General features: G+C 44.7%; 1 protein-coding gene across 1 annotated transcript; it reads right to left on the reverse strand.

Annotated features, from left to right (window-relative positions):
* Positions 1-1,174: 1,174 nt before the first annotated feature.
* LOC121544975 (C-1-tetrahydrofolate synthase, cytoplasmic) lies at positions 1,175-25,545 on the reverse strand. Its single transcript, XM_041855266.2, has 27 exons — positions 25,374-25,545; positions 22,225-22,309; positions 21,772-21,831; positions 21,622-21,675; positions 21,338-21,474; positions 13,319-13,419; positions 12,525-12,661; positions 12,171-12,282; positions 11,859-11,986; positions 11,126-11,223; positions 10,697-10,870; positions 10,345-10,481; positions 10,185-10,231; positions 9,975-10,082; positions 9,773-9,847; positions 9,562-9,664; positions 9,376-9,452; positions 9,136-9,276; positions 8,882-8,950; positions 8,318-8,429; positions 8,080-8,219; positions 7,583-7,624; positions 7,098-7,198; positions 6,822-6,999; positions 2,299-2,406; positions 1,902-2,054; positions 1,175-1,785 (listed from the first exon to the last, which is right to left on the reverse strand). The coding sequence occupies exons 1-27, from the start codon at positions 25,409-25,411 to the stop codon at positions 1,696-1,698; spliced, it is 2,805 nt and encodes a 934-aa protein (XP_041711200.2). The 5' UTR covers positions 25,412-25,545; the 3' UTR covers positions 1,175-1,695.
* Between the last annotated feature and the right edge of the window lie 126 nt (positions 25,546-25,671).

A 25,671-nucleotide genomic window follows, 5' to 3' on the forward strand; every position in this document is an offset into this window, starting at 1 on the left:
TTATTTGTACATTTTGAGTTGTTTGTTTATTATTCTCACTTTAACAGATGAAAATAAGTGAGATGGGGAACTTTCTCCAAAGAAAGCTAAAACCTCACTTTTACTTTCTTAAATATTCAGGTTTGAGGTTTATTAACATTTTGGATTGACCGAGAGCACTGTAGTTGTTCAATAATAAATTAATCCTCAAACATACAACTTGCCTAATAATTGTGCACACAGTGTATAAAGCTTTGTGAATAGTTAAGACTACAGTGCTGTTAGTTTTTCCTGCTCTTCTCTAAATGAGCTGCACAGCCATGCTACCTGGCTCTGATTCTGCATGTAGTTGTGCTGCTAGGCAGATGGCAGCCCCAGCAGGTGGTCCATGTCAGACTCATCTCTATAATTGTAGCTTCTCTGGTTCCCAGTCACAAAACTAATGCACACACCTCAACCCCCCCTCCCCCCTCGATTTCAGTTACGAAGGTAATCAACTAAGGGTAAGATACAATCAAACCCTCAGTGGGGAAATCCACTCTGTAGAAAAAAATAACATAGCACCTGTGCTATTCATTAAAACCAAAAAAGGTGTGTTTCCAATGAACAGAGACATTTTCCATTTAAAATACTTTTTTTCCATTTAATCATTATTTTCTGATCTAAAAGTGTCATGAATTAGTGTACAGTACTTTAACAGTATTATACATTGGTCATTCTATATTACAATATCAAAGAAAAAAAAAGAAAAAAATGAAATATTTGAAGAGGCACAATTAGGACAAATCTTTAAACAACAAGGAATGTCAGAATTTGTTCTGCTTAATTTTCAACACTGTTTTGAATCCAAAGGCACATGTCTTTACCAGTCCATGGCAGTAGACAGAGTCTGATTTACACACAAATCACACAGATAACCACCTGATTCATGATCTGAGACCTCCCTCTCCATAGGGTCTCCTTGCCATGCACAGTATTATCAAACAACACTGTACTTCTGGAGGGATAAGATACAGTAACTTCTGGAGGGATAAGATACAGTAACTTCTGGAGGGATAAGATACAGTAACTTCTGGAGGGATAAGATACAGTAACTTCTGGAGGGATAAGATACAGTAACTTCTGGAGGGATAAGATACAGTAACTTCTGGAGGGATAAGATACAGTAACTTCTGGAGGGATAAGATACAGTAACTTCTGGGAAGGTTTGTTTATTTTCAGAGGTGATTATTGAAGGAATGTAAGCAGGTCATTTCCCCCTGCTAGAATACTAATACAGAGTTAGTCTCGGGGGACAAACATTTTCCTAATTAATTACGTTTCTTTAGTTTACCCTTCAGTGGCCACGGGCAGCGCAAATGAATTATTGACAGACGTCAGCGACTGAGTGAAAAATACAGGACATTATTGACAGGGGAGGGAAGAGCTTCCAGTTACTGCTCCACCACATTTCATTAGGGCTCGTTGTGGGGGCTGCAGACCACAGACCACGACTGTTTATGAAAGATAGAGATCGAAAGAGAGCGCAACAGAGAATATCCAGAATTATCACAGACATAGAGATCGAAAGAGAGAAAGAGAGCGCAACAGAGAGAATATCCAGAATTATCACAGACATCAACCATATCTGTAAACTACTATTGGTTGTTGTATTGATGTCATTCGTATAGCTGTAGTGTTAGTGGATTCCTTCAGGTAAACAGGGTGGAGCCCCTATTAGAATAGTCCGTTGACCTGCTCAGTCTCAGGGTCCAGGTCAATGTCGTAGAAACATGGCCTTGTGGGCAGCCCTGGAATCGTGGGCATCTAGGATGGGGCAGAAAAAAATTACTATATCAGTATTTTTATGTCCTCTGATCAAGAGATGGATTTGACTCGCCATTGATTCAGTTGATTCTCTGTTGAGGCCAGTGCTTTCTTACCATGCCAACCAGAGGGTAGAGGAACCCAGCACCCACACTGGCACGGATGTCTCTGATGGGCAGGACGAACCCTGTGGGCACCCCCTTTTTATCTGCCTCGTGGGACAGGGACAGATGGGTCTTTGCCATGCAGATGGGCAGATTCCCAAAGCCCTGAACAAGACAAGAATGGCATTCATTGAAAGGAGATTATAACCTCAAATAGAAATGTAAGTCTTTATTTACAGAATTGTTTTTTCTTTCAAGTCTGTCCTTAAGTCTCTTTTTTCTTGAACCTTAAAGGATGAGGTTGACAATGGAAGGAAGAAGGCCCATGTCCTTGAGTAGAATGAGCTCCAGAAATCATGTAAACAAATAACCGTCTCCATTAAAATCCTTTGTCTCATAGCTATTGTACCTGTTTGGTGTAGAGTTCCACCTTGAGCTGGGCATCTGGCAGCAACTCTATGTCATCAGCCCCATAGATCTTCTGAGCAATGATCCGGATCTTATCCACAATGGGCAGCTAAAGGTGATTCAGACAGACAAAAATACACATATGCACGACATATGAGTACCATAGAACTGGTTCAGGCCATCTACACTGATTCATCAACATGTTTCAATTTAGTGCACGCATTTGCAACAGTACCATGTCATTTTAACGTGGATAATTGGGTAATATTTGGTTGAGACGTTGATCAATGAGATTACAACCATCTAACTGTAAATCGCTCTGGATAAGAGCATCTGCTAAATGACTAAAATGTAAATCTCAAAAAGACAGCCAAAAGTAAGTTGAATTTCCAATGTGTTATCACTATGCTTTCAACCATCTAAAAGCACAACCAAATTCCAATCCGATTTTTGGTTTAGTTGTCATACAAATGTCTATCACTGCGCTTTCAACCATTTAAAAGCACACTAAAGTTCAAATGGGAATACATTGTCAGATATGTTGTTTATTTATACAACATAGTGTTATCACTGTGCTTCATCTAATAGCAGAACCAAATTACCTGGATTGCAGTTGAGATTACATTAAAAGTACATGGCGCAAGCAATCAATGCCGTTCCAGATTCTCCACAGATTAGAACAGCAATTGTGAAGATCTCCACAGACCTGCAACGACCTATGCATGCTATCTTGAACATGCACACTTTATAATGATGAAGTTATTATTATGAATTAACCTCAATGTGGCCATGGATGTGTTACTCATTTGAAGGTTGAATGTTACATTAGTTTGTAAGATACCATAAATAGCTGAATGTTAAGGCTATTTACTGTAAAAGTCATATTGAATTGTGTTTGGTTGACAACGCAACCAAATATCAACATTTAAAGGATATGTATCTACTGCTTGGATAGTTCCATCTGAGCCACTGGCTTAATCCCATTCTTTAACATTCATTTTTGGTTGAGTTGGAGCAGTGAATCCAGCATATCATTTGTTGACAAGTTAATAGGCTATTTATTGTACACTACATGACCAAAAGTATATGGACACCTGCTTGTCGAACATCTCATTCCAAAATCATGGGCATTAATATGGAGTTGGTCCCCCCTTTGCTGCTATAACAGCCTCTACTCTTCTGGGAAGGCTTTCCACTAGATGTTGGAACATTGCTGCGGGGGCTTCCATTCAGCCACGAGCATTAGGGAGGTCGGCCACTGATGTTGGGTGATTAGGCCTGGCTTGCAGTCGGCGTTCCAATTCATCCCAAAAGTGGTCGATGGGGTTGAGGTCAGGGCTCTGTGCAGGCCAGTCAAATTCTTCCACACCGATCTCGACAAACCATTTCTGTATGGACCTCACTTTGTCCACGGAGGCATCGTCATGCTGAAACAGGAAAGTGCCTTCCCCAAACTGTTGCCACAAATTTGGAAGCACAGAATCATCTAGAATGTCATTGAATGCTGTAGCGTTAAGATTTCCCTTCACTGGAACTAAGGGGCCTAGCCCGAACCATGAAAAACAACCCCAGACCATTATTCCTCCTCCACCAAACTTTACAGTTGACACTATGCATTCAGGCAGATAGCGTTCTCCTGGCATCGGCCAAACCCAGATTCGTCCATCGGACTGCCAGATTGTGAAGCGTGATTCATCACTCCAGAGAACGCGTTTCCACTGCTCCAGAGAACAATGGCGGCAAGCTTTACAACACTCCAACCGACGCTTGGCATTGCGCATGTTTATCTTAGGCTTGTGTGCGGCTGCTCGGCCATGGAAACCCATTTCATGAAGCTCTCGACGAACAGTTCTTGTGCTGACGTTGCTTTCAGAGGCAGTTTGGAACTCGGGATTGAGTGTTGCAACCGAGGACAGAAGATTTTTACATGCTACGTGCATCAGCTCTCGGCGGTCCAGTTCTGTGAGCTTGTGTGGCCTACCAATTCGCGGCTGAGCCGTTGTTGCGCTTAGATGTTTCCACTTCACAATAACAGCACTTAAAGTTGACCGGGGCAGCTCTAGCAGGGCAGACATTTTACGAACTGACTTGTTGGATAGGTGGCATCCTATGACAGTGCCACATTGAAAGTCACTGAGCTCTTCAGTACGGGCCATTCTACTGCCAATGTTTGTCTATGGAGATTGCGTGGCGGTGTGCTCGATTTTACACACCTGTCAGCAATGGTATGGCTGAAATAGACAAATCCACTAATTTTAAGGGGTGTCCACATACTTTTGTACATATAGTGTATTTCAAAAGTGATATTGAATTGTGTTTGGTTGTCAATGCAACCAAATATCAACATTTGAAGGAGATTGATATTGTGCTTGGCTAGTTCCATCTGTGCCACTGACTTAGTCTTCAATTTCAGTTAGTCTACAAAGTAATAATTTATTATGTTGGATTCACGTCTCCATCTCAGCCAAAAATCTAAGTTGAAGAATAGGACTAAATCAAATCAAACTTTATTTAAAGGTACATTTAAAGTTTGATTTGATTTAGTCCTATTCTTTAACTTAGATTTTTGGTTGAGATGGAGACGTGAATCCAACATAACAATTATTAATTTGTAAACAAACTGGAATTAAAGACAGACTAAGTCAGTGGCACAGATATAACTATCCAAGCAAAAGATACATCTCCTTCAAATGTTGATATTTGGTTGTGTTGACAACCAATCACAATTCAATATCATTAAATATCATTACATTTGAAAATCAACCGGAGCTTGAAACCCTAGGCCTATCGAATTGTCTATTTTTTGTTGAATTCTGGATTGAATTTAAAAATAGCTGTTGATGACTTTGCAAATGCTATATAGGCCTAAATAGCATAATTTATGATATGAGTGACAAAGTATGGTCACATTTAATTTGCTCTGTTAATCCTTCCCTTTGGAATGTCTTCGATAGCAACAGTTTATCAATTTAGTTTTTAAGTGGAGATCTCTCACCAATCATTCTCACGATAGCACATTGGTAACAGTCAGTGACAAATATCATAGCTGGGCTTGGTTAAAACCCTGGATGGGAGACCAAAGGGATAGCTATAGATAGATCAATTCTCCAATAGGAGGTGCTGCCAGCCTATTGTTTTTTTTTTCTGATAGTGGATATAACGTTGAAGATCTGACGTTGTTTTAAAGGTACAAATTCAACATATTTTATACAAGGTTTTTCCTATGTTGAAATTTGGTTACCATGATGACATAATCCTGTGGTTGACATTTCACCCTCAAAACAACAGTTTACGTTGATAACTTTTTTCAAATTCAATGTATTTTCCACATAGATTTCACTTCACAATACATTGACAAATTACATTGAAACAATGTTGATTCAACCAGTTTGTGCCCAGTGGGTAGCCATTGCATAGCCTATATCAGGAATCAACCAATATTCCACTGCTCCTCTCCTCTGTACTCCTCTCAGTGATTCCCCTGGTGCTCTGAGTCAGTCGCATGGGCAGTCACCAGTCACCAGTCATCAGAGGGGCGTACGGCAGCAGTCCTGCTCCTGTCTATGACAGATGCACTGTAGTAGAGAATAGTGCCATTTCACATTTCGACTAGCCTCGACTCAGGGGGTCACAGGCACATCCCTCCTCCCCTGTCAGTTGCACATTGACTGATGAAGTGACATGGGGTTGATGTATGAATACTCTGTGATTAAAACAGTCATCGGAGCATAAGAAGTGAATCAGTGATTTCATCTATGGACATGACACAAGACTGATGGTGAGATGGGATGAATGGAATAATAATAATAATAATAATAATAATAATAATAGCATTAGAGTCCAGCCAGTGAACAGTCAAGATGAGAAAAACGACCTGAGCAGGATTAAATCAATGCACCTACACTACCAGTCAAAAGTTTGGACACACCTACTCATTCAAGGGTTTTTCTTTATTTCTACATTGAAGAATAATAGTGAAGACATCAAAACTATGAAATAACACATATGGAATCATGTAGTAACCAAAAAAAGTGTTAAACAAATGTGATTCTTCAAATAGCCACCCTTTGCCTTGATGACAGCTTTGCACACTCTTGGCATTCTCTCAACCAGCTTCACCTGGAATGCTTTTCAACAGTCTTGAAGGAGTTCCCACATATGCTGGGCAATTGTTGGCTGCTTTTCCTTCACTCTGCCGTCCGACTCATCCCAAACCATCTCAATTGGGTTGAGATCGGGGGATTGTGGAGGCCAGGTCATATGATGCAGCACTCAATCACTCTCCTTCCTGGTAAAATTGCCCTTACACAGCCTGGAGGTTTTGTTCAACACCTTTTTGGTTACTACATGATTCCATATGTGTTATTTCATAGTTTTGATGTCTTCACTATTATTCTACAATGTAGAAAATAGTAAAAATAAAGAAAAACCCTTGAATGAGTAGGTGTGTCCAAACCTTTGACTGGTACTGTATGTCATAAAGTGAAAACCAAGGTCTTTCAGTAAGGCCAACGCTCGCTTTACCTCTACATCATAGAGGAACTTGAAGTCGCTGGGGGCCTCAGAAGCCCTCTGCACAGCCTGTCCCAGGGCCACGGCACCAGCACCCCCTTCAGCCCAGTGAGAGCAGCGCACCGCATCGAAGGCTCCCGCTGCCTTGGCCAAGCTACAGATCAGGTCCAGCTCTGATTCAGTGTCTGTCCTACAGTCAGGGTCACAAAGGTCAGAGGTCAAAGCACTAAGACACAGGACAACGGGTAAAATAGTTTCAGATGCTCACGGATCATGACTAGGACTTACTTGAAAGCGTTGACGGCCACCACCACTGGCACTCCAAAGTGTGTGGCATTTTCCACCTGTTTCCTCATGTTACTGCAGCCCTTCCCAAGCAGCTCAAGGTTCTACGCAAGAACACACAATGGGTCTTGTTGATATATAGCCATTACATTGCCTTTGTAGAGACACCTCCGAGATATCTTGAAGAGCAAGTTAAGTGCAGCCATTTTCTACTCACATCAATGATCACATGTAACCAGTAGGCATTAGGCACTGGTCCATGTAAATGAAAGGAGCTTGTGAACTAGATCTAATTTCACTGAATAATGGATGGGCCTGTGTAGTTCAGATCAACTAATAGCATCAGATGAGAATTAAACCAGGTCACAAGACACAGAGCAAATACCACACTCATGCGCTTGATGTCTTCTAATGAATGATTGAGTCTTACGACCAAGACTTAGTGCAGAGGATGGGCAATATGCCATTATTGGGGGGAGTAGTCTTACCTCTTCCACATATTCTTTGGGCAGGGGCATCCCAGCAGTAACCTGCAGCAAAGTCAAGTCAAAAAGCCACCAAATTAACAAAATAGCATAAGCAATAATGGGATCAATCCCTACCCAATGGCATGAAACTTACTAGTGTTTGTGGGGGTAGAGCTAAAGCAGCAGCAGAGTGAATATGAATGAGGTCTTCCTGTGTGACCGCCACACAGCAGGAAATGTAATTACATTCTCAGCAGTGCACCTGCATTCATTGACGGGGGATATGACATTCCATAAGAGAATATATATGTGACAATAACGTGTGAACATTCTCTAGGCTGATCTGATGATTATAATTCACTGCACTGAGCAACCACTCTTTTGCCTTTGAGGGTAAAAACATGTCCTTAGATTGTTTTTTCTGAAGCAGTCTTTCTGAAAGCTGCCCATTGGCACCACCATTAGGACAGAGGTAGAACGATTTCCGGAGACCGCCTGTAAACTATGCAGTCACTCACCGTTGGTCCGCCTCCGTGCATCTTCAGGGCTCGGACGGTGGCCACCAGCACTACCACGTGAGGCCGCAGGCCGGAGTAGCGGCATTTGATGTTGAAGAATTTCTCCATGCCGATGTCAGCGCCGAACCCAGCCTCTGTCACTGTTCGATGAGAGAGACAACCAACACTCACATTACATGAGTTGTTCATAGTTTTGTTTCTTGCCAAGGGAGAGTCTGTGTGTTTTAGCCCCACTCACCCACGAAGCCCTCCTGTCCGACCAGCTTCAGGGCTATCTTATCAGCCAAGATGGAGGAGTTGCCATGGGCGATGTTGGCGAAGGGTCCGGCATGGACAAACACAGGTGTTCCCTGTTGAGAGAAACACCTCTCAGTCATACAGCAGCAGAACACACACAGCCTGTGGCAATGTCACCATTCTGACTCACAGCAGTCAGTCTACCCCATCAAACACCATACAGACTCAGAATCACTTATCTGCAGTCAACATAAGTTTAGCTAAGCAAGTTCTAGGCTTTGAAATATCTGTCGATTAGACCAAATCCTGCCTCTGTACTTCTCAAAGAAAAATAGGGGATTAGTAACTAAACTAAAAACAGCCACAAGCAGACACCATCTGTCTACTCCAGACTGCGTCATCACTGCTCCAGGAGAATGTAGGAAGCATCACATCCACACTACCCTAAACATTTAAAGAATCTAAAACCCATTTTCCCACGCTGCTTTGCTTCCCCCTCCTCCAGTCGCCGGGCCAGTACAGTTCAGCCCTCTCCCGTGGCTCTGAGGCCCTGAGGCCCACCCACCTCCAGAGTCTGCATCAGGTTGGGCTTGATGGCATCCCTCATCAGCACAGTCAGGGCTCCACTCACACCCTGCACAGAGGGAAGGCGCAGGAAGAATCTTTGAAGCCCAGAATCAACAAGCACTCATCACAAATCTCAATCCAACCACTGATCATTGCACAACCACAGTAAATGTTGTCAAAAACAGAGCAATTGAATGTGTTGACGGTCTGTGTTGGTTGACCGTGTGGCGGAAGGAGACTAGGGCCACTGACCAGGTCCTCTGTGGTGATGGGCTGCCCGCTGCGGCTGGTGGCCACCACCATCTTGGCCAGGCGCTGGCGCATGTCCTCCAGGCTGTTGGTGAGAGCCAGCACGGCCATGATCTCACTGGCCACCGAGATGCTGAACTGGGCCTGGGGAGGGGAGGGGGACAGAACAGGAGTCAACATGTCAGTATTAGTAGGTGACTAACTAATGGTAGAAAAACATGTGCACTATGAACTTAGAAATACCTCCCTAGTGTGTCCCTTCTCAGTCGGTGATTGGCCAACGGTGATCTTCCTCAGGAAACGATCATTGGTGTCCAACACTGAAATAACGCAAAGACCCATAAAACTACATCTCATCATTTCTCATAGTATGCAGTATACACAATAACAGCTGCCTGTGTCTCCCCAGACACAGTGTATCTCCAGTACCTCTGTGCCAGGTGATGGAGTCTGGGTCCATGTCCAGGCGGGTGAAGCGGTTGATCTCCTCCTCAGTGAGAGTGGTGGGGTCAGTCTTCTCAATGCCCAGTCTCTATAAGGATCATACACACAGACACTTGCAGAGAAATTCTCTCACTAGCACAGCCAAGATGATAACGGTATTATCCATGGATACGTTCTGATGTTCTGATGTTTTTACCTTTAGTCTGTTTATCTGGATGGGGGAAAACGTCCGCTGACCTCCACTAAGGGGGACCAGACGGTTATATAAAGCCTGTGGGAGAGGTAATGAGTGCGAAAGATATGAAATGGACTGACACACACATTCATCAAACATGGAATACCACCTTGTGCAGAACACTCTTTCTCAACAACAGAGGTCAACAACAGAGAGAGTTCACCTTGTCTGTTTGGGTGGCTTCATGGAACATGCGGGCGTCGATGGCGGCCGCCACCAGGTTGTTGGCAGCTGTGATGGCGTGGATATCGCCAGTGAGGTGGAGGTTGAACTGGAATCAGAATTAAGCTATATGGTCAAAGAGCTTTATGCAGAAACACCCTTCCTAAATGATTCATGTCTGGGATAGAAGGGAGATCAATCAGTGCAGTACCTCCTCCATGGGAATAACTTGGGAATATCCACCTCCAGCAGCACCTCCTGTAGACAGAACATTCCAGTGATTTAGTATCGATAACAACTGAGCATTGATAACACCTTCACACAAAAGGGATCCAACCAGTCAGTAAACAGCAGCATCAGCCAGTGCTCACCTTTGATCCCGAAGGTGGGGCCTTGGGAGGGCTGGCGGACACAGGCGAAGACGTTGAGCTTCATGTGAGCCCCCAGAGCCTGGACCAGTCCTATGGTGGTAGTGCTCTTTCCCTCTCCCAGCGGGGTGGGGGTGATTCTAGAGATACAGACAACATTAACACTGGTGTGAAAAGTTTCAGAGAGCATAATAGATCATCAATCTTAATAAATCAAGAGTTCTGTACCAGGCCACTGTAGTACATGTTACACCTACAACATGATAGAAAAATAACAGATTCAAGTCAAGAACAAAAGGTTATTGTACCCAGTACAAAATATCTAGACAGACACAGCCAGACAGACAGAACGTACCCAGCGACAACCACGTATTTCCCATTAGGCTGTGCCTGCAGGCGTTTGAGGATGTCCAGCTGCACCTTGGCCTTGGTCTTCCCATAGAGCTCCACCTCTTCCAACAGCAGCCCCACCTCCCTGGCCATCCGGTCGATGGGCTTGGGTACGCAGGAACGTGAGATCACGATGTCACTGAGGGCCACAGTCAGGTCACACTCATTTATTCAGCAGTAACAGCAGACAGAAAATGTTTTGCAAGTCTCTGAGGACCAAGTTTAGGGCTTTCCACCATGAAGGTAGAGAACCAAGACTAGCGCCTCCTCCGTTAGTGGAAGGTTTCATTATTCAGCAACAGTACGGAGGAGTATTAAAAGTATGACTAAACGACTACGAAATACATTGATTCCACATCAGAGGAGAAGGTGGGCAGAGGATGAGGGGACCAACCTTGGCACAGGCTTCTGCAGGATGAGCTTGGTGTAGGTGATGCTCCACTTGCCTGGCTGGTGAGACTCCAAGAAGCGCTTGGCACTCAGCACTGTGTTCTGGAGATGAAGAAAAGCCACAAACCCCACAGCCAATAAAAAGCTCTGATTTACACATTCAGCTTGGAATTTGTACATAACTCAAAGGCAATTTGCTATGGTTCTGCCTTATGGACAAAAGCTATTAATTCTCAGGGAATGTGCCATAAAAGTGAATAAAACTAAAAATTGCTTTCCATTCATTCATGTCGTTAGAATGCAATTACCTCATCTCAGAGGATTACCAGACAGAGGGAAATGAGCTTCTGAAGGAACACCTTATCTACTACAAAATGCTCCACATTCAGTTTAACCTAGTCTGTTTTTGCCATAATGTCATGCTGCGGAAACAGGTAAATGACATTGATAAGGCCACAGGACAGGGAGTTGCTCCATCACAAACAAAATGACCACCAACTCTTCCCCTGAAATGTGAATTCTCACAGGATGAAATTTGGAGATGGTGTGGTTTGTGTGATTACTAGTAGGGATGCCACTGCCCTTGTAGCAGAGGTGGATTGGTAAGCTACACTCACGTGATGAGTAACCTTGCCTAAGATCTGAGGACTTGTGTTCCTACGCTTTAGCTTGGTGGGCTAACGTATTCTTGAGGCGTACAGACGACCCGTGTTCAATACCCGGTTGGTCCCACCTACCTGCATGAGCATGGCCACAGTCATGGGCCCCACTCCTCCTGGTACTGGAGTGATGAAGCCAGCCTGCTCCTTAGCAGAGGAGTAGTGCACATCCCCCACCACGCGCTTCCCACTGGGCCTCGTCTCATCTGAGGAGCACAGAGAGGTACAATGCAGTCAAAACAAGCATAAGTGCCCCTAAACTTTACCCATAAAGAAAAGCGCCAGCTCCATGGAGAACTGATGATACACTAATGTTTAGCGCACACATTTGTTCCCCCCCAATAAAGACTACTTGTCAAAATGGAAACCAATGGAGGGGACCATACTAACCTAGGATGTGATTAATGCCACAGTCGATGACCACCGCTCCTTTCTTTACCCAATCTCCCTTCACCATCTCTGCTTTCCCGATCCCAACCACCAAGATGTCTGCTCTGCCCACCTGGAAAGAGAGGGGACTGGATGGATCTCCTCAAAATACTATATTAGTGTGTTTCATGGAATGAGTGTCAATCTAATGTACATTAGTGCTGCTGTATATAGGATCTGTATGTGACATGTTAGCTACCTTTATACATGGTCATGATGAGTTGGCTGTAGTAATGGCCTGTATATGACAGGTTATGGTTGTGACTGTTTTCATGTTCTGAGTGAGCATGTGACATGTTCTGGGCTTGGGTTTACCTCAGCAGGGAGGTCAGTAGTTTTTGAGTGGCAGGTTGTCACAGTAGCGTGGTTCCACAGCAGCAGGTCATGCATGGGCGCACCCACAATCTTACTGCGGCCAATCACCACAGCTTTCTTCCCGGCCACGGACACACCTGCACACAATCATTAAATTGAGCACTTTTGCGTACCTCTTATGTGGGGGACTTTGAGCGGTTCTGGACCGGTTCCGACTGACATTTTGGTGTACAAAGCGATCTGAACGTCGTAGGGTCCTGTGCCTTATAGTGGCAGAAAGCCCCAGCTGTCTGCTCTCCACTACCACTCTGTCAGCGGAGCAGACTTGAAGTGTCAGGTTTCACACCCCAAATTTGCATAGGGAATGACGTGTCACATTTTCTGGCCTATCCAGACAAATAATCGATTTGCTCTCCCTCTGAGCGACGGAGCCAAACCTTGGAGACGGCATACGAAAGGGGACAGTCTAAGCTTCTCAAGTCCTATTCCCCCACTTTTGTTGAATCTGAAAAAAACTATGATTTTATATATTTTCATAATATTTGTACGACGCACTTGAGCTTGTCCTCAAAAGTGAGTACACCTCAGCAATTTATAACTATTTCTACCAGAAAGGAGAGTTCCAGTCCTTTCTAGAACTATGCAGTATTACTAGTTATTGTTTATGGCCATCATGAAAGATTATAACTTTTGGGTATGTCTATTTGAGGAAATCTACATTTTTCATTATCATTCAAATCAAGTGATTCAGCTGATTGGCATTGGGTCATAAATATTTTCTCTGCTGTACCCACCAGTCTGTCTGATGAGCTCCATGCAGCCGTTAGGAGTACAGGGGATGAAACAGTCACCTAGGTCCCCACGGGACAGTTTCCCTGCGTTTATACTGGTCAGACTGGGAACACACAAACAGTACACTCATTATCAGCATCTGGTTTCTGATAAACAATTCTAACCACTAAGAGTTAGTCATACTTACACATACAGTGGGGTCCGAAATTATTAACACCCTTGATAAAGATGAGCAATAATGACTTTCAGAAAATTGTTATTCAAATACTAAAGAGATATTGTATGCTCCAATTTTTTGGGAAATTATATTATTTTATACTAATACAATTGCTCAGAGAAAGAGCTTTTGTTTAACAAGTAATGTTTATTTTTTCTAAAAAAGGTAGGGGTCAAAATTGACACCCCTAAAGAATCGTATAAATAAAATAAAAAGTCAAAAGTTTAGTATTTGGTCCCATATTCCTAGCACGCAATGACTACATTTTGGTCATGTTTCAGATTATTTTGTGCCCAATAGAAATAAAATGGTAAATAATGTAGTGTCATTTTGGAGTCCTTTTTGTTCTAAATAAGAATAGAATATGTTTCTAAACACTACTATATTAATGTGGATGCTACCATGAATAAATCGTGAATAATGATGAGTGAGAAAGTTACACAGGTCAAAGATCATACCCAAGACATGCTAACCTCCCCTGTTATTGGTAATGGTGAGAGGTTAGCATATCTTGAGGGTATGGTCTTAGGCCCTCTAACTTTTTCACTCATCATTATTCACCTTAAACAAAATCGGTTTTTTAAAGCAATTGTATAAAATAATATAATTCCCCCATTTTTTGGTGCATACAGTATTTGAGTTATTGATTTTATACAGTCATTATTGCTCATCTTTATAAAGGGTGTCAATAATTTCGGACCCCACTGTACATACTCATATAGCCTCCTTCTGATGGTACATTGTATTTCCTATAATGCCTTCTTTCAGTTCCCCATTCCATCATTATCTCCCCAACACAAGCTATGCATGATTAGAACCCTCAGAGAAAATCATTACTCTTTTGAGCGGATGACATAAATCAATGTCCTCATCATTAGTACTCTGGTTGTAATTCAGGTGCTGTCTTTTTAACAGGCCCAGCTAAGTGCAGTGCAGAAGCTCTTTTACTGGTCTCTCAGTAAGCCCAGAGGACAATCAGAATCAATAGAGCAGAGATCATCAACTATACTGAACAAAAATAAAACGCAACATGCAACAATTTCAACGATTTTACTGAGTTACAGCTCATATAAGGAAAATCAGTCAATTGGAATAAATTCATTAGGCCCTAATCTATGGATTTCACATGACTGGGCAGGGGCGCAGCCATGGGTGGGCCTGGGAGGGCATAGGCCCACCAGCTTGGGAGCCAGGCCCAGCCAATCAGAATGAGTTTTCCCCACAAAAGGGCTTTATTACAGACAGAAATACTCCTCAGTTTCATCAGCTGTCCGGGTGGCTGGTCTGAGACGATCCCGCAGGTAAAGCAGCTGGATGTGGAGGTCCTGGACTGGCGTGGTTACACGTGGTTGTCACGAATTCAGCCGAGGTTTCCCCTCCTCCTTACTCGGGCAGGCTTCGGCATTCGTCGTCATCGGAGTACTAGCTGCCACCGATCTATGTTTCTGTGTTCCACTTGTTTTGTCTTGATTGCACACATCTGATTCCCATCACGTTAATTTGTTTCCCCATTTTACCCTCTGGTTTCCTCATGGTGTTGTGCGTGATTGTTCTTTGTTTTGCTGTCTTTCTTGTGAGCTGGTATTTTTCTTCCCTGCGTGGAAGATATGCTCTGTTACTTTTGTTAAGTAAAGTACATAGTTTACTAAGTTCTGTGTCCTGCGCCTGACTCCGTCCTACCGCTACTTTCTAACGCATGACAGAATCACGCACCCATAATGGAGTCAGCAGGTACATCCATTCCTCCAGTATCAGTGGAGGAACGCATCCAGCAGCACTCGACCATGCTACAGACTCTCGGCACAGCCATGGATCGAGTACTACAGTCGATGGAGCGATGGGGTTTGCCTACACCTCCTCCCACTACAAATCCCCCCACATCGCTGTCTACTTCTTCACCACCTAGATCCAGTGGGATTCGGCTCTCGCTCCCGAGGGCATATGATGGAACAGCTGCCGGGTGCCAGGGGTTTCTGCTCCAGGTGGAGCTTTACCTGGCAACCATCCACCCGGCTCCCTCGGGATACGAGAGCGTGTCCGCCCTCATCTCCTGTCTGTCGGGGGAAAACGCTCGAGTGTGCCAACGCTGAGTGGGGAGGAATAGATGCAGCATCGGTGCGCTATGAGGATTTCACCCGCCGCTTCCGGGGGGTATTTGATCATCCACCGGAGGGGAGAGCGGCAGGGGAACGGTTGTTCCACCTCAGACAGGGGAGGAGGAGTGCACAGGACTTCGCACTGGACTTCAGGACCTTGGCAGCCAGCGCGGGATGGAATGAGAGGGCTCAGAGGGATGCTCGTGGCAACAGAGGGCTCTCAAGGGATGGTCACGTCAGTGCTCGGGGAGGTGTGTAGGTGTTTTCCGTAGGTGTAACTATGGTGGAGAGTCCTCTGTCACAGGAGGAAACGGCGGCTATGGAATCATATGTCTCTGAATCTCTGGGACAGGGATACATTCGGCCTTCCACTTCCCCTGCTTCCTCTAGTTTCTTTTTTGTGAAGAAGAAGGATGGAGGGTTGCGCCCGTGCATTGACTATCGAGGTCTCAATCAGATAACTGTTAAGTACAGTTATCCACTACCGCTCATTGCGAGTATGACAGAGTCATTGCACGAGGCGCGCTTCTTCACCAAATTGGAACTCAGGAGCGCGTACAACCTGGTGCGTATCCGGGAGGGGATGAGTGGAAGACGGCATTTAGTACCACCTCTGGGCACTACGAGTACCTCGTCATGCCGTACGGGTTGATGAATGCTCCCTCAGTCTTCCAATTCTTTGTTGATGAGATTTTCAGGGACCTGCACGGACAGGCTGTAGTGGTGTATATAGATGATATTCTCATCTACTCCGCTACACGGGCCGAGCATGTGTCCCTGGTGCGCGGTGCGCAGGGTGCTTGGTCGACTGTTGGAACATGACCTGTCAAGACTGAGAAATGTCTGTTCTTTCAACAGTCTGTCTCCTTCTTAGGATACCGCCGTTCCGCGTCAGGGGTGGAGATGGAAAATGACCGCATTTCAGCCGTGTGTAATTGGCCGACTCCAACCACGGTAAAGGAAGTGCAGCAATTCTTAGGGTTTGCAAACTACTACCGGAGGTTTATCCGGGGCTTTGGTCAGGTAGCGGCTCCCATTACCTCCTTGCTGAAGGGGGTCAGCAGTGGTCAGCTGAGGCGGACAGGGCTTTTGGTCACCTGAAGGCTCTGTTCACCTCGGCTCCCGTGCTGGCTCATCCGGATCCTTCCTTGGCATTCATAGTCGAGGTGGACGCGTCCGAGGCTGGGATAGGAGTTGTACTGTCTCAGCGCTCGGGTACGCAAAACTATGATGTGGGGGACCGGGAGCTGTTAGCTGTTGTTAAGGCTCTGAAGGCGTGGAGACATTGGCTTGAGGGGGCAAAACACCCTTTTCTCATTTGGACTGACCACCGCAATCTGGAGTACATCCGGGCGGCGAGGAAACTGAACCCTCGCCAGGCAAGGTGGGCCATGTTTTTCACACGTTTTGTTTTCACCCTCTTGTACAGACCAGGTTCCCAGAATGCTAAGGCAGACGCTCTGTCCCGACTGTATGACACAGAGGAGCGGTCCAGGGAGCCCACTCCCATACTTCCGTCTTCTTGTCTGGTGGCACTGGTGGTATGGGAGGTTGACGCGGACATCGAGCGGGCGTTACGCACGGAGCCCACTCCCCCCCAGTGTCCAGTGGGTCATGTGTACGTTCCGTCTGATGTCCGCGATCGATTGATCTATTGAGCTCATACGTCACCCTCTTCTAGTCATCCTGGCATCGGTCTGACAGTTCCCTGTCTTAGTGGGAAGTACTGGTGGCCTACATTAGCTAAGGATGTGAGGGTTTATGTTACCTCCTGCTCGGTGTGGGCCCAGTGCAAGGCACCTAGACACCTGCCCAGAGGGAAATTACAACCTCTACCCGTTCCACAACGGCCGTGGTCACACCCATCGGTGGATTTCTTTACGGACCTCCCCCCGTCACAGGGGAATACCACGATCTTAGTCGCTGTGGATCGGTTTTCTAAGTCCTGCCATCTCATTCCTTTGCCCGGTCTCCCTACAGACTGCTGAGGCCCTGTTTACACACGTCTTCCGGCACTACGGGGTACCTGAGGATATAGTGTCTGATCTGGGTCCCCAGTTCACATCAAGGGTCTGGAGGGCATTCATGGACCATCTAGGGGTCTCGATCAGCCTGACCTCAAGGTTTCACCCCGAGAGTAATGGGCAGGTGGAGAGAGTAAACCAGGATGTGGGTAGGTTTCTGAGGTCATATTGCCAGGACCGGCCGGAGGATTGGTCGGTGTCCATCCCCTGGGCAGAGATGGCCCAAAACTCCCTCCGCCACTCCTCTACTGACCTGTCTCCATTTCAGTGTGTACTAGGTTATCAGCCGGTCCTGGCACCATGGCATCAGAGCCAGATCGAGGCACCTGCGGTGGATGAATGGTTTCGGCACTCGGAGGAGACCTGGAACGCTGTCCATGTACGCTTGCAACGGGCTATCAGGCGACAGAAGGCGAGCGCCGACCGCCACCGTAGTAAGGGTCTGGCTCTCGACCCGAAATCTGCCCCTTCGCCTGCCCTGCCGGAAGCTGGGTCGGCGGTTTGTGGGGCCATTTAAAGTCCTGAGGAAATTGAACGAGGTATGTTATAGGTTACAGCTCCCTCCTGATTACCGTATTAACCCCTCGCTCCATGTGTCTCTCCTCAGGCCGGTGGTAGCTGGTCCGCTCCAGGAGTCTGAGGTGCGGGAGGTTCCTCCACCCCCACTGGACATCGAGGGGGCACCGGCGTACTCGGTCCGGGCCATCCTGGATTCGAGGCGTCGGGTGGGGGGCCTGCAGTATCTCGTGGAGTGGGAGGGGTACGGTCCGGAGGAACGGTGCTGGGTTCCTAGGAGGGACAACCTCGATCCCTCCCTGTTGAGGGAATTCCACCGTCGTCATCCGACTCGCCCTGCTCCGCGTCCTCCTGGCCGTCCCCGAGGCCGGGGGGGGGAGGCGTCGGCATTCGTCATCACCGGAGTACTACAGTGAGGGAAAAAAGTATTTGATCCCCTGCTGATTTTGTAAGTTTGCCCACTGACAAAGACATGATCAGTCTATAATTTTAATGGTAGGTTTATTTGAACAGTGAGAGACAGAATAACAACAAAATAATCCAGAAAAACGCATGTCAAAAATGTTATAAATTGATTTGCATTTTAATGAGGGAAATAAGTATTTGACCCCTCTGCAAAACATGACTTAGTACTTGGTGGCAAAACCCTTGTTGGCAATTACAGAGGTCAGACATTTCTTGTAGTTGGCCACCAGGTTTGCACACATCTCAGGAGGGATTTTGTCCCACTCCTCTTTGCAGATCTTCTCCAAGTCATTAAGGTTTCGAGCCTGACGTTTGGCAACTCGAACCTTCAGCTCCCTCCACAGATTTTGTATGGGATTAAGGTCTGGAGACTGGCTAGGCCACTCCAGGACCTTAATGTGCTTCTTCTTGAGCCACTCCTTTGTTGCCTTGGCCGTGTGTTTTGGGTCATTGTCATGCTGGAATACCCATCCACGACCCATTTTCAATGCCCTGGCTGAGGGAAGGAAGTTCTCACCCAAGATTTGACGGTACATGGCCCCGTCCATCGTCCCTTTGATGCGGTGAAGTTGTCCTGTCCCCTTAGCAGAAAAACACCCCCAAAGCATAATGTTTCCACCTCCATGTTTGACGGTGGGGATGGTGTTCTTGGGGTCATAGGCAGCATTCCTCCTTCAGACGGCCCTATATATGTGCTTTCTTGAGCAGGGGGACCTTGCGGGCACTGCAGGATTTCAGTCATTCACGGCGTAGTGTGTTACCAATTGTTTTCTTGGTGACTATGGTCCCAGCTGCCTTGAGACCATTGACAAGATCCTCCCGTGTAGTTCTGGGCTGATTTGTCACCGTTCTCATGATCATTGCAACTCCACGAGGTGAGATCTTGCATGGAGCCCTAGGCCGAGGGAGATTGACAGTTATTTTGTGTTTTTTCCATTTGTGAATAATCGCACCAACTGTTGTCACCTTCTCACCAAGCTGCTTGGCGATGGTCTTGTAGCCCATTCCAGCCTTGTGTAGGTCTACAATCTTGTCCCTGACATCCTTGGAGAGCTCTTTGGTCTTGGCCATGGTGGAGAGTTTGGAATCTGATTTATTGATTGCTTCTGTGGACAGGTGTCTTTTATACAGGTAACAAACTGAGATTAGGAGCACTCCCTTTAAGAGTGTGCTCCTAATCTCAGCTCGTTACCTGTATAAAAGACACCTGGGAGCCAGAAATCTTTCTGATTGAGAGGGGGTCAAATACTTATTTCCCTCATTAAAATGCAAATCAATTTATAACATTTTTGACATGCGTTCTTCTGGATTTTTTTGTTGTTATTCTGTCTCTCACTGTTCAAATAAACCTACCATTAAAATTATAGACTGATAATTTCTTTGTCAGTGGGCAAACGTACAAAATCAGCAGGGGATCAAATACTTTTTTCCCCTCACTGTAGCTGACACCGATCTATGTTTTTGTTTTCCCTTGTTTTGTCTTGATTGCACACACCTGATTCCCATCATGTTTCCCTATTTTACCCTCTGGTTTCCTCATGGTGTTGTGCGTTGACGCCAGACAAGAAGCCGGAAGTATGGGAGTGGGCTCCCTGGACCGCTCCTCTGTGTCATACCGCATGACAGTGGTCTGCGGTTGTGAGGCCGGTTGGACGTACTGCCAAATTCTCTTAAACGTTGTTGGAGGCGGCTTATGGTAGAGAAATTAACATTTAATTCTCTGGCAACAGCTCTGGTGGACATTCCTGCAGTCAAGATACCAATTGCATGCTCCCTCAAAACTTGAGACATCTGTGGCATTGTGTTGTGTGACAAAACTGCACATTTTAGAGTGGCCTTTTATTGTCCCCAGGCCAAGGTGCACCTGTGCTAAATCATGCTATTTAATCAGCTTCTTGATATGCAACACCTGTCAGGAGGATGGATTTTCTTGGCAAAGGAGAAATGCTCACTTACAGAGATGTAAACAAATTTGTGCACAACATTTGACAGAAATAAGCTTTTTGTGCGTATGGAACATTTCTGGGATCTTTTATTCCAGCTCATGAAACATGGGACCAACACTTTACATGTTGCGTTTATATTTTAGTTCAGTATAGATTCAGCCGCGGGCCGATTTGTTCTTGAGCGGATGGTCATGGGGCCGGAACATAATTAAAAATAATTTGTAGACTGCAAATTGACCGCATGAAGCCCAAACAGATATAATATTTGTCTAAACCTTGCTTACATTTGTGCATGATCACATATACATTCTCTCTATTATGCATGGGAATACTTTGGAACAGATAACCAAAATTAAAATCAATTGAAGCTGATTTGTTGGTGTTTTTACAGTCTTTTATATAAAAAAAATTGGGGAACCCTGCAACAGTCATTTAGAGGAGTGGGGGATGAATGGAGCTTCCAAAACACACTAAGACAAGTCACAGATTAGTCACAAATTAGGCCAATTGTCCAATAAAACACAAGATAATCATGGTTTACACTACACAAATGCAACTAGAACGCTTAGAGAATGGCAAAGTGGTTTCATTGTGTGGACGTGAAAGCTCCATGATTTGCCTGAGAGTCACTAGAAAAATGAAAAAAAAAAAATTGAGAAGTTTATCACAGTTTGATTGGCTTTTGAGAGCTGTCTTTGATGACAGTAAACTGGTCACACAGAACATCACAAACATGTTGAAACATCTTAGTGCTTACCCATCTACATCCTTCTCTGGGGCCACAGCGTTAGTCACCTTCTCAGTATCTATTTTGTGGATGGAGTCCAGAGGCAGCTGAACGATGAGGCCATGGATAGCAGAGTTCTCATTCACCTCCGTAATGCTGTGCAGCACCTACAGAGATATTGGGTGTGTAAAAGAGCGTGGACGGGAAAGAAATCGAAAGAAAGGGAATGAGTGAGACAAAGAGTGACAGAAAGTAGCCTGCAGGGACCAGCAGGAAGAGACTGTGATGTCAACCCCCTCAGGATCCCTCCTCACCTCATCCTCTGTGGCAGTCTCTGGGAGCCTTAGGTGTGTGGCATTTATTCCAATCTACAAGAAAAACAAGAGTTTATGAAGTGAACAGGGAACAATGTGGAATATGTATGAAACATAAATGATCACATCAAACTTTGTACTGTTATTTACCTCAGCTGCTGCCTTCAGCTTCATGCTGATGTAGAGGTTTGAATCATCTCTGTCCCCCACCTGAAAAGTACATAGCAGAATGGAGCAAATATGTAGTCTTCATGTGTTCCAATAATGCTTTAAAAACCAGTCAATGAGTGAATAACCAATGTCAGTTAATATATACATAATGTTTCATAATTCAACTAGCTGCCATTTAAGAATGGAATAAATTCCCCTCTCCACTCTGAGCGAGTGGTTCTGAATCTGCCTGAGGAAAGATATGACCCCCAGGCTTTATTCTGTACCCCTTTTAGCATACAGCACAAATTCATGACTATCTCAAGGACACTCAAATGATACAAATCCTTTTAATTGACAGTCTAGGGAAACAGGCCATGGGAAAATAGGCTACATGGGAGAATCAGAATCAAGATTTGAACTATATCCCTAAAAACAAACTCTTGCACTTACCTGTAACACAACCAGACCTGGTCGAAAGTTAGGGTCCTGAGTCTTCATCTGCTCCACATCCTTCTTCAGCCTCTCCCTCACCTGCCTGTGGACACAAGAGGAGCTACAGTCAGTCTCACAGAGAGAAAGCAGGGGGACCGTTACTCAGGGACGTGGTGTTCCCAGACACCACTGAACCATGGACCTCCATCTGTCCACAGGACACCTCAGATCTTCGGAGGAGGTGAGGTGCAGCATGATTACCAGCTGAGGGACAACTCCAGGGGTATGGCAGAGAGCACCCCCTGTAGTGCAATGCTAAGAAGCAGCCCTTGTAGCGCTAAGCGACTCAGACCACAGGCAACCTTGGGTGTAATAGCTGGCTATTTTGGCATGGGAGTGGACAGCAATGTACAATATGTGACAGAGAAAGTAATGCTAAGGAATTCGATTGCTACACTAAGTGATGTCCATGAAAATCCACCGGCCCAGCCAAATGAAGCCATCTTGGAGGGGCATCACAGCGACTTTGCCTTATCTTAGGCCCTTTTCTATCAACTAAACAGTTATTTGAGAGAGAGGGATTTTAGGGTTGTCAGCATCTCATCACGGCTTGGCTGCAGACCACAGTAAGACCTCTTGGTTCAGTCATAGATACAGGGACTGATTGGCACAGGGCACAATAGAGTGGTAGTACCTAAGCAAAAAGGGTCAGATAAGCAGTATTTTCCCTATATTCATTTAACAGCAGCGCCCCGCACAGCAATGAGAGTAGGAGAACCCACCAACCTTTGCCAACGCTGCTGAAAAAATGTGTAGGGGAAACACTTATTCAAGCAATCATAGCCAACAACAGATGGGAGTTAAGTGAGTAAGGTGAGGTAACACAGAAACTGTAGTGTTTTTCTGTGTTTAAATACTCAAAGCACTCTACTCTTTAACAAAATTAAATAACTCTGTCTTGGCAAGTAATTTAACTGACAGGAACAGTGCAATACAAATATACATAAGGCAAGATTGATTTGTTTTCAGACAAGTTTTAAGTTGGTTTGAAAGTTGATTCAAAGTTGGTTTGTTCAACTATTGATAAATCAATTATGTTGTTTGCAAAGTCTGCACACAATTGAGAATGTCCAATTAGGCCTATCAAGGTGTAATTTCAACATCAACTACTGCTCAGAACAGTGTTTTTACACAATGAGCATTCTTTAAGTAAGTTTCTCAAGACCTTTGACTCTGAACACAACGCACAGCATTCAATATAGGCTAAAGAGCAGCATGTTTTACTCGTGCATCATGTGAATACTATTGCCTGCAGAGAGCTGTGCAGCATGTCTGTGATTAACCACTTGCAAAGAATGCAACTAGCTTTTTGCATGCCTTTTTCCACCAAGGAGCCAATAATACAGTTAACACCAGTTTGTATTAAACATGGCTGGAGGGGAGGCCCGGAGGGAGGCAGTTTTTTGCATTTTTGAACACCTGTAACTGCCAAATTGCCTTACAGGATAAGGATTTTATTTATTTATTATTACATAGTGGCGCAGCCAGTCCACAAGGTGTCACAGCGCCTCTCTTACATTATTTGGAGAGAACCCTGTCCTGTATTTTCAACCAAACCGAAGACTAAACAAAAAACAACAATCATCATTAGATATGATGAATCAACAACCAACACTCTTAGACCATGACAATTCAAAGGATTATGTATTATTATTATTTATGTTGCACATAAAAAATGGTGCCAACTCTAGTCTATATTGTATCAGCAGAGAAGGGGAGTTACCTAATCCATCATTGGTCAACACAGACCAAATTCCTTTGTGGGACTCAGGACATCAACAGTGTTGTACTCTGATCAAGGTCACAGTGTAGTAGTTCTTTTGCAGCTACTCTGCAACATATTGGTTTAATTACTTACTGAACGCTACTCCTCTTCAATGACCCTATATGCACAAAGTTCATTAGCACAGCAGCGGGTGCGCTCGCTGTGCGTGCACACACACAGCAACTGAACTCATTGAAGAAAAGGATGTAAATTAAGAATATGTGGCTTTGGGCCATTCAGCCTGAAATCATTGACTAATGGGTAGTGTGAGGGACACGGTTAGGAGGGCACGGTCAGTCAGGTCTTCTGAGAAGTATGAGTTACTGAATTAAAGTTCCTTCATGTATCAAAAGTCAGGTCGTCACCTAATATACTCTTGATAAAACTGCATAGTCAGTCATGTGGCTATCAAGTAAACCTGGAGGGACACTGCTGGGAAACAAATATGGCAAATATGAGAAACTTTGCAGTTAATTGAAAATAGTTTTTGGGATTTCACAAATCTTCCAGACAAATCAATTGAAATCAAATGTAGGGGAGTCTTGGAGTACATGCAATTTAGCCTCTCAAATTAACAGAGCATATTACTATTGTCCAATCTATCCATCAACTGGAGGTCAGTACTCACATGAAAAAATAATAGGTCAAAGGCACATTCTATTACATAATACTGTATCAAGGTTGGGAATAATGCACCAACATTAACAATAGAAATAGAATGAAACATTATAGTTCTGTAGTAGCAACTTCGCCCAGAATGTTTTCACAATATTCCAGTAAAGCTGCAAAAACTTTTGCGACATTGTTCCCATCCACTTTGACATGAGACTAAGAGGAAAACTATGAGTGACATTTGACGTCCTCAGGTTCAAAATAACAATGTAAGCTAAGTGGGACATGCAGTTAGTTATTAGCTACAGACTAACAAGTGCATACTGTTGATACCAGATACTTTTACATTTTGGAACATCATGAGAATAATGGATGTATGGAATTTGCAAAGTTTTGGGGAGAGATTCTACAGAACATTTAGAATGGAATGAGGTTGCCAAGTCATGCTTGCATGTGGCTGTTGTTCACCATGTACAATGTCTGCAGAATGCAACAGAACGTAGAGATATGTGAGAACACCAAACTGCTACGAGGAAGCGATGTTAAAAGTTTACACAAAATCAACATAGTGCTTTCTAAAACTTCTGCACCATGCACCAGAGTTACGTGCTAGCGAGCAAAGTTACAAAAACGTGCGTGATACACTTGCTGTGGTCGACAACCAAGCAGCACCATTTCATCCAACAGACATGGTAAGAAATATTACAAAAACTGACAGTAAATCACTTACGCCGAAACTTCTTTACCACTGATGATTTGGGCTGACATTGTTGGCTGAAAGAAAGTTCGTCCCGTGAAAACAACTTATCTCTTCCCTCTGACTGAGTTTTGATTCTGATTACTTATGGTGGTAATGTTGTAAATTAGCTACGATCCTAGCGTAGCCCACATCAATAATGCTCGTACAATTATGGCCATAAAAACTTCTAAGAATATGGGCATACGTAACTAAAGACGTAGATACTAGTGGGTGGAGTCATCTGTGTTTTCTGTCAATGCGGTCAACCTACCAGAGAACAGTCTGAGTT

The sequence above is a fragment of the Coregonus clupeaformis genome, chromosome 29, assembly GCF_020615455.1.
Source record: "Coregonus clupeaformis isolate EN_2021a chromosome 29, ASM2061545v1, whole genome shotgun sequence".
In the NCBI taxonomy this organism is placed as follows: domain Eukaryota; kingdom Metazoa; phylum Chordata; class Actinopteri; order Salmoniformes; family Salmonidae; genus Coregonus; species Coregonus clupeaformis.

Bases quoted from the DNA above. Each gene is read 5' to 3' on its own strand.
- LOC121544975 (XM_041855266.2), bottom strand. From the start codon at position 25,411: ATGTCAGCCCAAATCATCAGTGGTAAAGAAGTTTCGGC. The intron at 12,662-13,318 runs GTGGGTACAGCA...GATTGTGTGCAG, and splicing joins GGAGCTCATCAGACAGACTG to GTGTGTCCGTGGCCGGGAAG. The intron at 8,430-8,881 runs GTGGGTGGGCCT...TTCTCTCAACAG, and splicing joins ACCTGATGCAGACTCTGGAG to GGAACACCTGTGTTTGTCCA.